The following is a 14673-nucleotide window of genomic DNA, read 5'->3' on the forward strand; positions in this document are numbered from 1 at the left end:
CCGGAGCCTGGAATGGGTCTTTTGATCTCTGTCTTCAAATAATGAGGTGGCTATTCTATGATGGACTGGATGTCCACATTTTTCAATTTAATTGAAGCTCTTTACTTCACATGTCACACAAACAACTTAATGTTTAAAAAAAACTTGTGATGCCTCATCAAGTTTTTTTGGGCAAATATTCAATCTCTATTTAACTGCCTTCCCAGAGTGGTCAGCCAAGAGGCGGAATGGGACGTTCTTGTTGTTGTGCGGGGTGAAGAAGGAGAGGGGCTCCTCGTATTTCTGTTAGTTACACTGAATGGCCACTTACTGATGGACAGCCCTTGCACTGGGGCTTGACCTTTCCAGCCACGATGCCGATGGCTAACAGTTTGTCATCAAGTGATTTGACGACTCCAGTGACATCTTTGCCAGCAGCTTCCAGTGGCCCGGCCTCCACCCCAACCAGCGTGAAGGTTTGCCTGGGAGAAGCAGACGTTCAAATTTACAAGAGCACTAAATATTCAAACACAGATTATTTGTTTCATCTATCCCTCTGTGTTAAATGATTGCAGAAGATCTAACTCTTTATAATCTAACTATAAAGGACGGAATGTGTATATATCTGGAGAACCACTCATCCGATCGGCTTCACACTCCCCCCCGGGTGTATTGCTGAGGACCCTGGGGAAATGGGTCCGGTGTAAAATTTGGTGTCAGTTGGCCAGATGGTGGTGCAGTAATAACAAACTTTACGTTTTGGCTTGTAACCTTCAAACTACTAATTCAATCGGCTTCACACTCTGCGGGGGGGGGGGGGTCCTACGTCGAATTTGGTGCCACTTGGCCAGATGGTGGTGCTATAGTGCATGTCTGTGACTGTCCTTTGCATATCGCGATAACCATTCATTCGATCGACCTCACACACTCCAAGCAGCCATGTGCTCCGAACGGCCACGGTCCAAATGGCCACGTCCCGAGGCGGTCACTGCACTAGTCTAACTATAAAGGAAGGAGTCTCTGTTTGCGTGTGTGTCTAATTGTCCTTCACATATCTCGAGAACCGTTCATACGATCGGCTTCACCTTCGGCTGGTGTGTTTCTGAGGACCCAACGGAGCAGTGTGTCGAGTGTGAAGTCGGTCGGATGAGTGATTCACGACCAAACCATGGGTTTCCACAACACTACAAGCTGTACTTCCGGCGGGCCCAGCAATCGGCCGACTCTGAACGGGTTCCGAGCGCCCTCCGACAACACTGCAAGCCGCAATACCGGTAGCCAAGCAAGCGAATGGCCACTGCACTAATATACTTACAGTTACAGGATAATGTGGCAGGTATATGATTAAGATGAAACAGTACTGTATATCTCTATGTCATAAATGTCTTGATGAATTGAAAATGGGGGACCCTGATGTAAACAAGACGAAAGTATTTTTCTGGTCTACATCCTCTTAACAATTGTTTGTATTGAGCCGTACTGTATTGTACCCATTCTGTAATATGTTAATAAAGTTTTCAATCAATCAATCAATCAATCAATCAATATCAGTCCTAAACATACCTGGATACAACTTTAACTGCAGCAGATCTGCGGGCCTGGGCACCGAGTGTGTGAATCTCTTCAGAAACAGCTGACTGGATGAAGCCGTCATCTATTGTGAAGACTGTAACAGAACTGGACTTCCCGCTCACACCCAGGACCTGAGGGGGAATTCATCCACATGTTTTCAATCACACCTTCAGACAGAGTCTGACACAGTCCATGTTACGCATTGAGAAATGGTTTGAATTCACAGGCAATATTTTGAAAAAGGATCTGGATGCTGAATTACCTGACTGTGTGTGACGAAGCCAGTCTCACCATTCTTGCACGTGTCCAGAATCTTGGTTCTGGTCACTTGGTCATTTACTACCTTGTACTCAACCGTGCACCTCCCAGACACATCGTTCTGTTGCAAGATTTAGGACAAGTTGATTTCATACAATAGGCTACAATACAATAAACATTAAAGAGATAGTTCAGAATTTTGGAACCATGTATCCTATTTCCTGCTTACCAATGACGATGTTGATTGGTCCTTTCTCAGCACAATCCATGCTGTTCCTCATACTAGCTCTGGATAGTTAGCCACAAACTAGAGGTCGACCGATAGTGGATTTTATAACGATAGTTTGGAGCAGGAAAAAGCAGATAGCTGATTAATAGGCATAAATAAATAAGAAATTATAAAATAGATTTACCTTTGGATACTGTCGAAAATTAACCATCTTCAACTGTATTAGTAACTGGAAAACCGTTAAACTTAATAATGTGTTGTTTTAATGTGCAAAATAAAGCTTTTTCAATTGCTTTTTGTGTCTTTTATTTTGAAAAGCTAGAGATAGGAGATCAGATATGACTTGAATGCCATTTGTCAGCCTTGCTGTAAAACCAGCTGTTACATTGAAAAACATAATAAGTCATAAGTAATTTATGGCTGCGTATCTCTACAGCAGTCACGAACGTCTCTGGAAAAACGTTATTAAAAGTTGTTTAGATTATTATTAGGAGTCAATCACACGCACACAGATATTACAGATATTATCAAATGATCTCATATGGCCATCGTTGTGCAAGGTTTTAATGACCATGCTTGCTACTGGCAAAACAGAGGTGACGTGCTTTCATCAGAGCAGCAGTTATCTTCAGTCTAATGCATTAATAATGCCATACTATAACCAGCAACCATATCGTGCTCATAATTTTACGAATAAAACTAAATGATCTCAGGGGTACACAATGACATTACGTTGACTTAGTGTATGGAGCAAGCAGTGATGTACGTCCCTGGTGGAGGCTATGCAGCTATCGGCCACTATCAGAGTCAAGTTCCAGCGATAACAATAGTTTGTTAAAAATAATAAAATAATAATAATAATAATAATAAAAATGCTAAACGGAATAATCGATCAACCTCTACCACAAACCAATGCAAAGTGAATGTGGTCAAGCTCCTGTCTATACAAGCTGACTGAAGCTGACTGAAATCTATTTTGTGTGCACTGTGGAGTAAGTTTCAATGAGCTTCAGTCAGGTTGTACAGACAGGAGCGTGACCCCATTTGTAATGGTTTGTGGCTAACTATCCGGAGCTAGTATGATGAACAGCATTGCACTCTGCTGAGAAAGGATTCTGCCGAGCAACAACATCATTGGTAAGTAGGAAATAGGGCTAGGGTTCCAAAAATCTGAACAATTCCTTTAATAATGTGTTAAAAGAAGTATGGAGCCATTTACCTCTATAACCTTCCCGGTTTTGAGTTGCACCTGCAGTAAGCTGGCCACGCCTCTCTTTAAGTTCTTGATAGTTGCAGGCTCTGCCCAATAGGCGTAAAAGGCTTTCACCTAAAGAAGATGCATAATAACAGCAAAAAGGTTGAAACGCTTTGACACAACGAATCATAATAACATTTCATTGTACTTCTGATCAAGTTGGGTTTAAGTCACAATTAAATATAGTTTTGTAATTTGTCAACTCTCTCAGATAATAGGTACAATCCAGTGGTGGGAAATGTCTCGTTCAATAGTGCTGTTTTACTAGTTTATAGCAGAGAACCGTGAAGGGTTTAATCTACAGTATCTACTATCTACACTCAGTACTATTCTCACTAGCTGACCTTTACACTTATGTCTCTTGTATTTACCCTCAACCCTGCCTGCATCACACTAACATGTGGGAAGTTACTAGGTCACTCCTACTTTAAAGGCAACAGAAGTTGTGGAAGCTTAGTCTTGCTACCAGTAGTAGTATTATGTAGGTACACACGTATTACCTATTACTAGCTCACTATGTAATCCAACTCCTCACCTATCACTGTCTTTCTAAAATAGACATTTCACAGTTTTTCTTAAAGGGATGTGGTGTAAAATAATAGTAGGGACAATCTGTTGGAAACCGTACTGGAAACAGCCATAGATGGTTTCTTGTTTGTAAACACAATTTGTGTTTGAGCCAATCAACAATACCTGCTGAATCACATGACTGAGTTGCCCTCTACCTGCGTTGAGCTTCTGCGCTAAAAAAAAGTACAACAAGGCTCTATGGATAATCAATGGCACTCCCCTGACTAATAGTTTAAAATGAAAACGACTGGATGTCATTCAGCCAAATCAGCATGGTTGTGTGAGTGTGATTCTTTCACCTGTTACATATCTAACTTTGGCATGGATTGATGCTAGCATGGCTAACAAATGCAAATATATTGTAGTCTGCCTTGTTGTTCTAACCAGGATTACGTTCCTTTTTGCCTCCTTGATGCAGAGTCTGACGTGGACAAGAAACATGTCTATAGTTGTACTTTGCCTCTGTTGAAAATAACACAACCACTACCTCTATTACCTAATGTAATTATTGATTGATATTTTGTTTCATGTCAAAATAAGAATTCAATAAGGCTGTCAGGATTATGACTATCACCACAGAATAACCTGGTATCTGTTTTTGAGGACCATTCCCTTTACACATACCTATTACTATGTTGTTTATTACCAGGGGCTTTTATCAACAGGTTTTACAAGGTCAACTGATTGTATGAACATCTCAACAGAAAACATGAATTCTGTGAGATAATGAATAAACTTCAACAAGAGATGTCGTTTCAAGAGGAGCGCTGAGCCAGAAAAAGATAAATCTAGTGTTAAAGCCCCTACAAGTAGAATATTCAATAATATATCATAATCATATATCATTGTCATATTAGTTGTGATACCTTGGTATAAACATAGTAAACAAATGAGACCATTGCAGAAATAGTTGGTAGTCTAAGACCAGATTTTTACAAAGATGATGTTACTGCTTGATATATTGATGTTGTCCTACATGTTGGGCCTTTAAAAGTGCTGAAGAATACTATGTATATAAGTACAGCTCTTACTTTTCCATTCTTCAGGTGCACCATGAAAGGTCTGTAGAGCGCCTCTAGTCTGGGCATCCCCAAGAGGCTCTCTGTTGTGGAACCATGGAAGATGTTCTGCTTTTTTGATCGATGGGCCACATTATCAATGTTCACATTCGAGATCTGTTGGTGAAAGAAAGATGACATGTTGTCTATGTAGGTGATATGTTGTCTATGTAGGATAGTTATATATATATATATACAAAAATGTATATTATTTAGATTTTAATGAAAGTTGCAACATCTATACAAAACGATGGAATAACTTTGACAAAGAAGTAAAAATGTGTAGTTCAATGTGTAGTTCGATACATACATTTAAGAAATTATTCAAATATAAGGTGATACATAAATATAAAACCTTATTATTATCCTAATTATATTTTATTATAACATAACTGTATTCAAATCGTGACAATATATATATATATATATATAAACAAACAAATAAATAAATGTGTATACGTTTGTATATAAAACTATGAAACTTTAATTGTAACCTTTTGTTTTTGCAAAATGATGTACTGAATTATGTTTATTTTTTGTATAATTTTTGTGTGTAAATAATGTAATCAATCAATCAACATACATTCTATAATGCAAAAAGGGTAGGCAATTATAAGCCTCGGCTTCAGCCTACACCTTTTTGGTCATTTTATTTCGTTTATAAATGTTCTACTACTGTACAGTACATTGCTTTGTAAAAGAAGACCATTCAAAATCATTCATTCATTAAAGAAAAACTGTACATCACATAGACATCACATCAGTGTCATTTCTTTCTGAAAAAGTGAAATGCTGTCAAATATCATCCTGTCAAAAATCTAAAACAAATATTGTGATATGATACAGCAGAGCTGTCTCTACGCCTGTACAGCACAGCCTGCTAAATACTTCTGCACAAGAGAACCAAGATTTGAACCAAATCCGGACATCCTCGACCAAAATAGTTCGAAAGAAAATGTGGCTATAACTTTGAATTGGGTGCATACGGAGTATTACAAATAACTAAATAATTAGGCTTGTCTGAACATGTATGAGTTATGCAGTGATGTAGTTATCAGAAGAGTAAACAGACTATATTTTCTGTATAAGGAAACCATCGTCAGTTTCATGGACACAGTGAATAAGCAAGGCTGCACAGACGCCGTAAAATTGAATTATTTCAACACATTTTCCCATTCTTATTTATAAAAAGAGACTCAAAGAATATGGGGGGGGACAATAATATAATACAATTTATTCAATATGTTGAGGGGAAATAATATGAGTATAGTTAGCAACCGTTAGTTTACTTCCCGTTTGGGCAGAGATGTTTGACAGCGGAATGCAAGTGGAACGCAAGTGGAATGTCATCCAACTCTCTGCATAGGAGAATGGACATATGGGTCATATCACCCAACCCTATGGGGAATAACGACCATTTAAGTCTCTTTTTGAAAACACTTAAAATTATGCCTTCAGGAATTGACCTTCCAGACCCGTGAGATAATTTGCACCTCTTTTGATTCATGATTTGTATCAACATACCGCCAGTTGAATGAGCTGGTTGTCGCCGTTACTCGGATCCCTCCAGACTAGGTTGACGCCCACGTCGCTTGAAATCTTATAGCCAGCGCTTCCCCGTTTTGACCCCATGGCCCTGTCCAACAGAACCTCAGTGGTGTAGCTGAATTTATACAGCTGGTCATTATTCAACCTGGGTCCAGCAACAGCACCTGAAGAAACACAGGGAGCACAGCATGACACCACAAGACGAACACATGTGGGTTGGATGGGGAAGAATGAGTGATTCACCCGCAGAAGGAAAGATCTCTGCTAGGTTTCATTTGGCTTTGAAACCCATCACTAATAATAATCTCTGTAGACGGTTTCACTCGAATTATGTTGCTAGTGACTTCCTGTCAGTTATTGCGTTCTAGCAAACATTGCGACAGAAAGTAAACTTGGGTTTGGCCATCCTGAATGTTAGATCGTTCAGCAAAAAAAAAATCTTAAATCAATGATCTAGGGCGCCCCAGTGGCGAACCACATAGCGCGCTCAGCCGCGACACGGCCGACCCGGGTTCGACTCCCAAACCTGTCGTTATTTGCCGAATGTCTTCCCCCCACTCTGTCTCCCATTCCTCCTCTGTCTCTCTCTCTACTGGACTGCCCAGTAGCAATAAAGCGATAAAACGCCAAAAAAAAAATCTTTAAAAAAAAAATCAATGATCTAATAACTGAAAATAATTTGCAATGCATGTTCCTAGTCGAGACCTGGCTAAACGACATTACTGGTGTGACAACGCTGATAAAAGCCAGGCAAAATAGGAAAGGGGGAGGGGTTGCCGCTATTTTATCTACATCGTTTGTATGTAATGACATCGACATGGGTGAATTTATATCATTTGAATATCTTGCTATTGAGCTCAAAGCTGAACTGTCTTTGCTCATCATCACATTGTACCGGCCACCAAAATACTCATCAATATTTCTGCAGGGATTCTCAGAGCTAATCTCAGTCGGTATCATTAGATGTAAGAGTAATCATACATGGAGATCTGAATTTTTTTTTGTATCCACTTTTTCTCCTTTTCTCCCATCCCAATTTCGCCTCGCCAATTCTCCCTTCAATTCTCCCCTCCCCTGCTGTACAGGCGCACCAACCGACCTGTAGGAGTCGCCGTCCACAACGTCCAATCCCCACCCACCAGCTTTCCCACCCCTAACACTGCCAATTGTGTTAGTATGAACGACCAGCCAAGCTGGTAGCAACGCAGAGAGCTGGGCTCGAACCCAGCATCTCCTGCGTTAGTGGCGAGCGCCTTGCCCACTGTGCCACTTAGCCGCCCGAGATCTGAATATTCATATAAATAAGAAGAAGAAACCCCAAGGCTATTGAGCTTATCACCCGACTGGATAGCTTGAGCTAATACAACATGTAAATGAACCCACTCACCAACATGGTAACACCGTAGACAACAAGGCTGAATCAGTAATCAAACTACCTATATCTGACCATCATTGTGTATTCTTCAATGCTAACCTAAACTTAATGGAGACAAAAACGGTAACTGTCGTAAAGCGAAGAGTACGAGTACTAGTACTTTTCTAAGATTATCACAGAGAATGCTGGAAACTCTAGAATATTATTCTCAGCCATCGACCAGCTACTCAACACTGCCCCCACCCCTCCACAGTTATCTGCATCAAAATCGGAAGAACTAGCATTATTCTTCAATAACAAATAACTTAAATTAGAGCCAGCATTAGTCTTCCTGATACAAACATGGACACCATCAGCAAACCCTGCGAAAAAGTAACCATAGGAAAATGTGCTTGCATTACATCAACTTAGCTTTACAAAACTGTCATGGAACTCCTCCACTTCCTGTATTGACCCTATACCCACAGCATTTTTTAAGTGAATATCCGAGAGTATTGCAAGTCATGTCCTAAATATTATAAATACATTGCTTCTGACAGGCATTTTCCCAGACACATTCAAAACAGCCGTCGTAAGACCCTTACTAAAGAAACCCAAACTAGACAGTAATGTACTGACCAACTATAGGCCGATATCCAACCTCCCATTCATCAGCAAGATACTTGCTGATGTTGAAAAGGTGGTCAGGCTTTCCAAACACAGTTCAATGGACTAACCCCCCCCCCACCCCCCCACCCCCCCACTGAACACTGATCAAGAGTAAACTTACTATGCTTCAAAATACCTACGTAGATAGTGTCTGTATTGTGTTTACCAGCACAATCAACAGCCATTCAACTGGGTGTGTTCAAGTCAGACAAGATAAAGTCTCCCTAATAATGAAAAACATTCTGTTAGAAGTGACATTAGGCCACGCTCAAAGACTGACGTGTCACTTCTTGATTGCATCACAACCTGTCACTAGAGAGTGTGGTGCTGAATTCAACAACTACAGAATGTGGATAATTCAGTCATCTGGGTCTAGCTGTTGTCAGTAGCTCAGCTCATCAAACACAGAGCCATACAATACAAGTCTGTTAATGTTTTTAAACAGGCAACATATTTGTAGTTGTGTTGTCAACCCAAACCAATTGTAGTGCAAATGTCAGCCTATACATCAACCAAAACACAAACTCTAATGTGTTCTCATCTTCAGATAATGAAATTTGAAAACATCACTCGGCTGAAATTCTACAATGGATTTATGTTGTTCTTAGTCTGAAGGATTTGCTGGCCAAAATATAGTATTAAAAGTTAAATGTGATATTCACACTCATGAATGAACTCATTCACACTACTACAATTGAACCCTTGCACTGTGTAGAACCATGCAAGTATACGTTTTGAAATGTCTTGGACAGCCCATGTATTTGCAGTTGTTAAATCAATCCAAATCACTTGGGAGTGTGAATGCGATAGGTCACCAGAAAGTACTCACCCTCTACTGTATTGAACCGTGAATGAACCTTCAACTCTCTAACTTACCATATTTAGATAATAAAAGTTTGAAAACATTGTCCCTCTGAAAACATCAAATTATGGTTCTTAATCTGAGGTACTCGATTGTGGACAGTTTATGTGTGATGTCAGCAAATAAACTCTCTGAAGCAGTGCCATTTGTATTGACAAGTAGGCTGACATTGTGGTCAGTGTGACACTATCCAGGCTGATATCCTGGGGTTATTGTGTGTTTTATACCCCCCCCCCCCCTCTAGAACTGTTGCCAATACTGGGAAATAAAGCACGTTCCAAGTGTATAAATTCAAGCAAACATATGAGATTAGAAATTAGAGAATTGAATGTTGGAATGATAATGTTGCAATGACTACTGCATGGCCAATGGAAGCTATAGACTGTGAATTCTATAAGCAAAAAATCAGAGAGAAATCCCCAAAAAATGTGCACATGAAAGTGTTGTCTGGATATACTAGCTATGGGACATTGTATGTTCTCAAATATAAAACTGTCACCGGTCAAAGAAGGCAGAGGGAATTCTGTATAACCGGTTTCACTCATTATCAACAATATCTGCTCACACAGTGCATGACTAACAAAGGTAGCAATGTTCACTGATATCCCCATGGTCTCCTGAAACATGATTAAAATGACTGGTTTACAAAAGCAACCACTAAACTAAGCCTTGTATTTACATGATATGGAGCCTACACTCTGCAACATTATGCATAGACTGCTGTTTTATTTAATATTGTATGGAAATACAGATTCATTCATTGAAGTTTAATTAAATGATCACGTCAGTGTTTCAATTAGGAACACTGTCACTGTGTTACAATACCCTGACTCATTACTGTCACACATTTATAATAAAAAAATAATAATAAAAAAAATATATATATATAGATCACTCACCTCTGATAGAAGCAGATAAAGAAGATGCTATGCACAGCAATAGTATCAGGATTACCATTGTATTCTCTTTGTAACCCGAGGGAATGAAAAGGTAAAATGTCAGTGACTGACACCGTCACTAACACACCAAAAAGAAAGGCTAGTCAACTAGAGACTATACTCCAATTATGTTTTATCAGATGGGAGGGCAGAATCCAAACTCCACGCTCAAGTACTAAGTACGAAATAACCAGCAAATCATTAACTCGCCGGATAGCGATTTGACAATCACTTCTACTACTGATCAATGCAATGTGGCCGGTGATGGCATTTTTTAATGCAGGAACAGTCACGCTCACGCCTACTCCTCCACGACTATATTGATAGGTATAAATAATCAGCCATAATATATGATTAATTTATTGATTAGATCAAGCGAGAAGATGACAATTGCCATGTAAACTTTAGATGCACTGTTTAAGCTCATACAAAACAATCACGAAAGCCTGATAATAACGACAAAACATACACTTCGACATGAAAAACGCCGCAAAGGAAAGCATATTCTACTTTCGTTTATAATTGCGCGAGTAGGCTTGAATTATTAGCACATGTAAATTATATTTACCCGCTGGTGAAAGTTTAAGGGGGACGTCGTCATCTTAACCTTTCACCTATTTCTTGAGATGCGATGGATGAATAAATAACAGTCGCTGCATTGTATTGCTTTTACTTGCTTCAAGGAAGTGGGCCGTGGCTGGGGGGGGGGCTCTGACATATCAACAGCACCGCGCTGGTCCCATGTTGGGACCTATGGCTACAGTACGTGAATGAATGAAAACTTTATTTAACGGATTGCAGAATGGGTACAATACAGTACGGCTCAAGGGGATGCAGACCAGAGAAAGACGTTTGTCTTGTTTACATCAAGACATCAGGACTATTTTCAATTCATAGTGAAAATCTTTGGCCACTACGGGTATCGAACCCGCGACCTTCGCGTTATTAGCACGACGCTCTAACCAACTGAGCTAAGCGGCCACTAATACAAGCGCACAACTAGCTTGACTGCTTGCTAACCAGAGTGACTGCAGTCATTGCTAATTGTATTAAAAAGGCTCTCTTTATCATCTGATTGGCTATTGAATGGTCTGGAACGCAGACGTTGTGGGAGGCTTTCTTGTCTTACTCTTGATAACACACTTTTGTAACTCTCTCACACACCCCCACCCACATGGCATAACCAAAACCAAGAATCAATTGTCTTTATTTGGATGGAAAAAAACGTGGCTTCCAGTCTGTTGCATACTATATGGTAGGTTGTTTTTAAATGCTGGAGTCATAAGGCTTTGTGCATCATCATCACAAAATCGTATTTGTTTTTATATCTTTAATAAAATTATGTCCATAGTTTTCAGATGTGAATACAGATTCCCACACTTTCAAACCATAGTCTCATTCAAATTACAACCATCCAGTATTCTTTCTCTCCAACTCTGAATCATAGAAAGCGGTGGGCTATTCCTTGAACTTGAATCAAACCACAGATGGAGTGCAACTTCAATTTAAAATTGAATAAAGTTAATAAAAAAAACTAAACATGCTAAGGACTATTATTAAGAAACACCTTGATGAAACTAGATAAATCACAAACTGAATGCATAATATGAGTGCATACACTTTGTTTACTACTTTCTTTCATTCTTTCGTCTCTTTTTTGTGTAGGGCCCAGTTTAAAGGAACACGCCAGAATTGTGGGAAATACTTATCGTCTTCTAAAGCTACCCATTTGCAAGCTAGTCTAGTTTAGCATAATGAATGTAAGCCGATATGGACTAGCTAGCCTAGCCTGTTGGCCAAAAACACCTCTCCCTGAGTTTTAAGCTAGGCTAGCTGATCCTTATCCGCTTCCATTAATTTGTGCTAAACTAGGCTAGCTTGCAGCCGGATAGCTTTCCGCTAAACGCACAGAGAAGAAACTGGTATCTATTTTCTTGCTTGACTCTGGAGAAGACGGTAAGCGCATGTCCCACAATGTTGGCACGTTCCTTTGAATCTCAAGAGAGCCGGGTTAGTGTGGTCCCTCAGTGGGAGACATCTGTGGTGGCAAGGTAGGAGAAGAGACAGACAAGCCTCCTTCAGAGACGAGCTGTGGACCGCCCCTTTGTCTGTGGCGTCTTCGGGGACTTTAGGACGCTACTTCTCAGCGTCGCGGTCTTCCATCCTGGCCTCTCACTGGCCGAATCATTCTTACTGGGTGTAAACGCTTAAATGAGAGAGCGGGGGTGATAAATTAGACCCTCAGTTTGCGTAACACTTTACTTTAAGGGGGCACATTAAAGGTAGACTCAACCAAAAGTGCACACCCCTCGGTATTGCACTTAGATACTGATCTCTGATGTGTGGGTCGGAGTTCAGTGAGGATATAGGAAGGGGTTGCTATTACTGGCCACACCCCAGGCTCTGAGGTCTGGAGAAAGTCACAGTATAACAAATCCATAGTTCTTTGGTATTTTATTATCATTTGTGCCCCATAAAGTATATAGTGTAGTGTATATAGTGTTACCCTAGTATTTACAGAGTTGTGAATCGAAGGAAACATTTTGTGTCTAATTCATTGAACAAGTAGTCAAAATACAAATTTCCTAACCATATAAACATAAACAAAATAACTATGCTGAACATAAATTATCTTTCCAACAACACATACCATCATTTCATAGGACATCATGCACTGACATAACATCTCCTCCTCCTCATCATCCTCATCATCATCATTCTCCTCATCATCATCATCATCATCATCATCATCATCCTCCTCCTCATCCTCATCATTCTCCTCATTTCTTTGCAATGATCAAAATAATTATAATTTTCTTAGCTGAATCCACGGCCGACAAGATCTCCAAGAACTGTTCTCTGTTAGGATGAGAGAAAACATCAATCCAAACTAAACCCATGCTGCCAACAGCAGCACTAAATACGTGTGAATGTGGACATAGATTAGAATATGGCAGTGAACAGCCAGTGGGAGTCAGTGTTGGTCTACCCCTCTCCTCTGAGATGGTGGTCAGTGTGGAGTGAGGCGACAGGCTCTGAATCAGCACCTTCTCACCAGGCTGTTTGGCCTCAGTGTTTTCACCGGCCTGGTCTTTGGTCAGTGCGGCGCACAGGAGTTTCACAACTTGGTCCTTTTCTAAACTCGGGGGAACACAAACACCACAAAATCCACTTAAAGGGGCACTTCGCCAAAAAAACATTGCTGGTTTATTTTGCACATAATCTCACACACACATCCCAAAACTGTAAACTTTTTCAAGACATTAATTTTTAATTTTGTGAATTTGTGAGCTCAATGAAATTATGGGGATGAAAAATAGTCTAGTTAATTGCCATGCGGCATGGCAGGTGTGTGAGTTGTATTGCCACTTGATTGGTGTCAGGTGTGCAGTGCCTTTGAGTAGGCTTTCTTGACTGTGTTCGGAGGCTTGTCCATTTCTTGTTTTCCCTCCCCTTTTTTTTTTTAACTGCATTAAATCTTGCAGTGTCAAATTAACACTATTCCGAGTTTTTTTGGTCCCACTCAGAATTGGTGTTAAATTGACTCTTGCTCTTGTGTTAAAACAATTGACAATAATTGTTTTTGGTGAAATTGGTACAGAAATACAACTTGCACAGATCCACACCATACCCTATCTTTATCTATAAGATAAAAAATATAACTTGAATCTCTAACATACATTATAAACATGCAATACATTAAGCAGCATGATGTAGTGTAGTGTCTTTGTGGAAAACAGATGGAATATCAGACCACCTCTACAGTCTACACCCTCTAGTCTACTGCATCAATGACATTCTCGGAGACATACACCTGTCTAGAAGGTCTCCCATGTATGGTTTTCATCACTTTGAATTAGTCAGTTAATCCTTGATTGTGCATCCGCACTACATCATGCTGCTTAAGATTGACCGCCTTGTTCTCTCCGTGGATGGCTACTCCATCTGCCCTCCACGGTGGTAAGGAACCTGGGCGTAATACTGGACTCAACCCTCTCATTTCACCCTCACGTCAAGTCTGTCACCAGGTCCGCCTTTTTCCACCTCAGAACCATTTCCCGCCTCCGCCCCTCACTCTCCGACACCTCAGCGGAAACACTCATTCATGCCTTCATCACTTCCCGCCTCGACTACTGTAACGGAATCCTTCTTGGTGCCTCCAAGAAGGTTCTGGATCGCTTACAGTACGTCCAAAACTCAGCTGCGAGGGTCAGATCCACAGAGTGAAGGAGGGGAAGATGGATCACTACCACCTGGAAACCAAATACCATACTGATCATACCACAATTCTAACTGTTATGATATACCATGATATTTCAGAAAATAGCAATGCCAAGAGTAACAGTGTGCATAAATATGTTGAAACACTCACCTCCACTAC

At 40.2% G+C, this 14673-nt stretch overlaps 2 protein-coding genes across 4 annotated transcripts in view; both read right to left on the reverse strand.

Moving 5' to 3' along the window:
• Positions 1-10963, reverse strand: part of mttp (microsomal triglyceride transfer protein) — a 28147-nt gene extending 17184 nt beyond the window's left edge. Inside the window, exons 1-7 of one of the 3 annotated variants that reach the window (XM_084318487.1) lie at positions 10861-10963; positions 6446-6633; positions 4895-5038; positions 3258-3365; positions 1814-1930; positions 1543-1682; positions 311-461 (exon numbers count right to left, since the gene is read on the reverse strand). In XM_084318487.1, the coding sequence (XP_084174613.1) occupies positions 311-461; positions 1543-1682; positions 1814-1930; positions 3258-3365; positions 4895-5038; positions 6446-6553 (768 nt within the window). In that variant the 5' untranslated portion in view covers positions 6554-6633; positions 10861-10963. Of the gene's footprint in view, positions 1-310; positions 462-1542; positions 1683-1813; positions 1931-3257; positions 3366-4894; positions 5039-6445; positions 6634-10253; positions 10572-10860 lie in introns of those variants that run through there. The other 2 variants (XM_084318486.1, XM_084318488.1) reach the window with 2 other exon arrangements.
• A 1407-nt stretch (positions 10964-12370) lies between these two features.
• LOC311231595 (excitatory amino acid transporter 3-like) overlaps positions 12371-14673 on the reverse strand; it is a gene marked incomplete at both ends in the record, with an annotated part of 35955 nt that continues 33652 nt past the window's right edge. Inside the window, 2 exons of the mRNA XM_084318223.1 lie at positions 12371-12498; positions 13282-13428. Coding sequence (XP_084174349.1) covers positions 12371-12498; positions 13282-13428 — 275 coding nt within the window. The remainder of the gene's footprint in view (positions 12499-13281; positions 13429-14673) is intronic.

Source organism: Notolepis coatsorum, assembly GCF_963971535.1.
Source record: "Notolepis coatsorum genome assembly, chromosome: 7".
In the NCBI taxonomy this organism is placed as follows: domain Eukaryota; kingdom Metazoa; phylum Chordata; class Actinopteri; order Aulopiformes; family Paralepididae; genus Notolepis; species Notolepis coatsorum.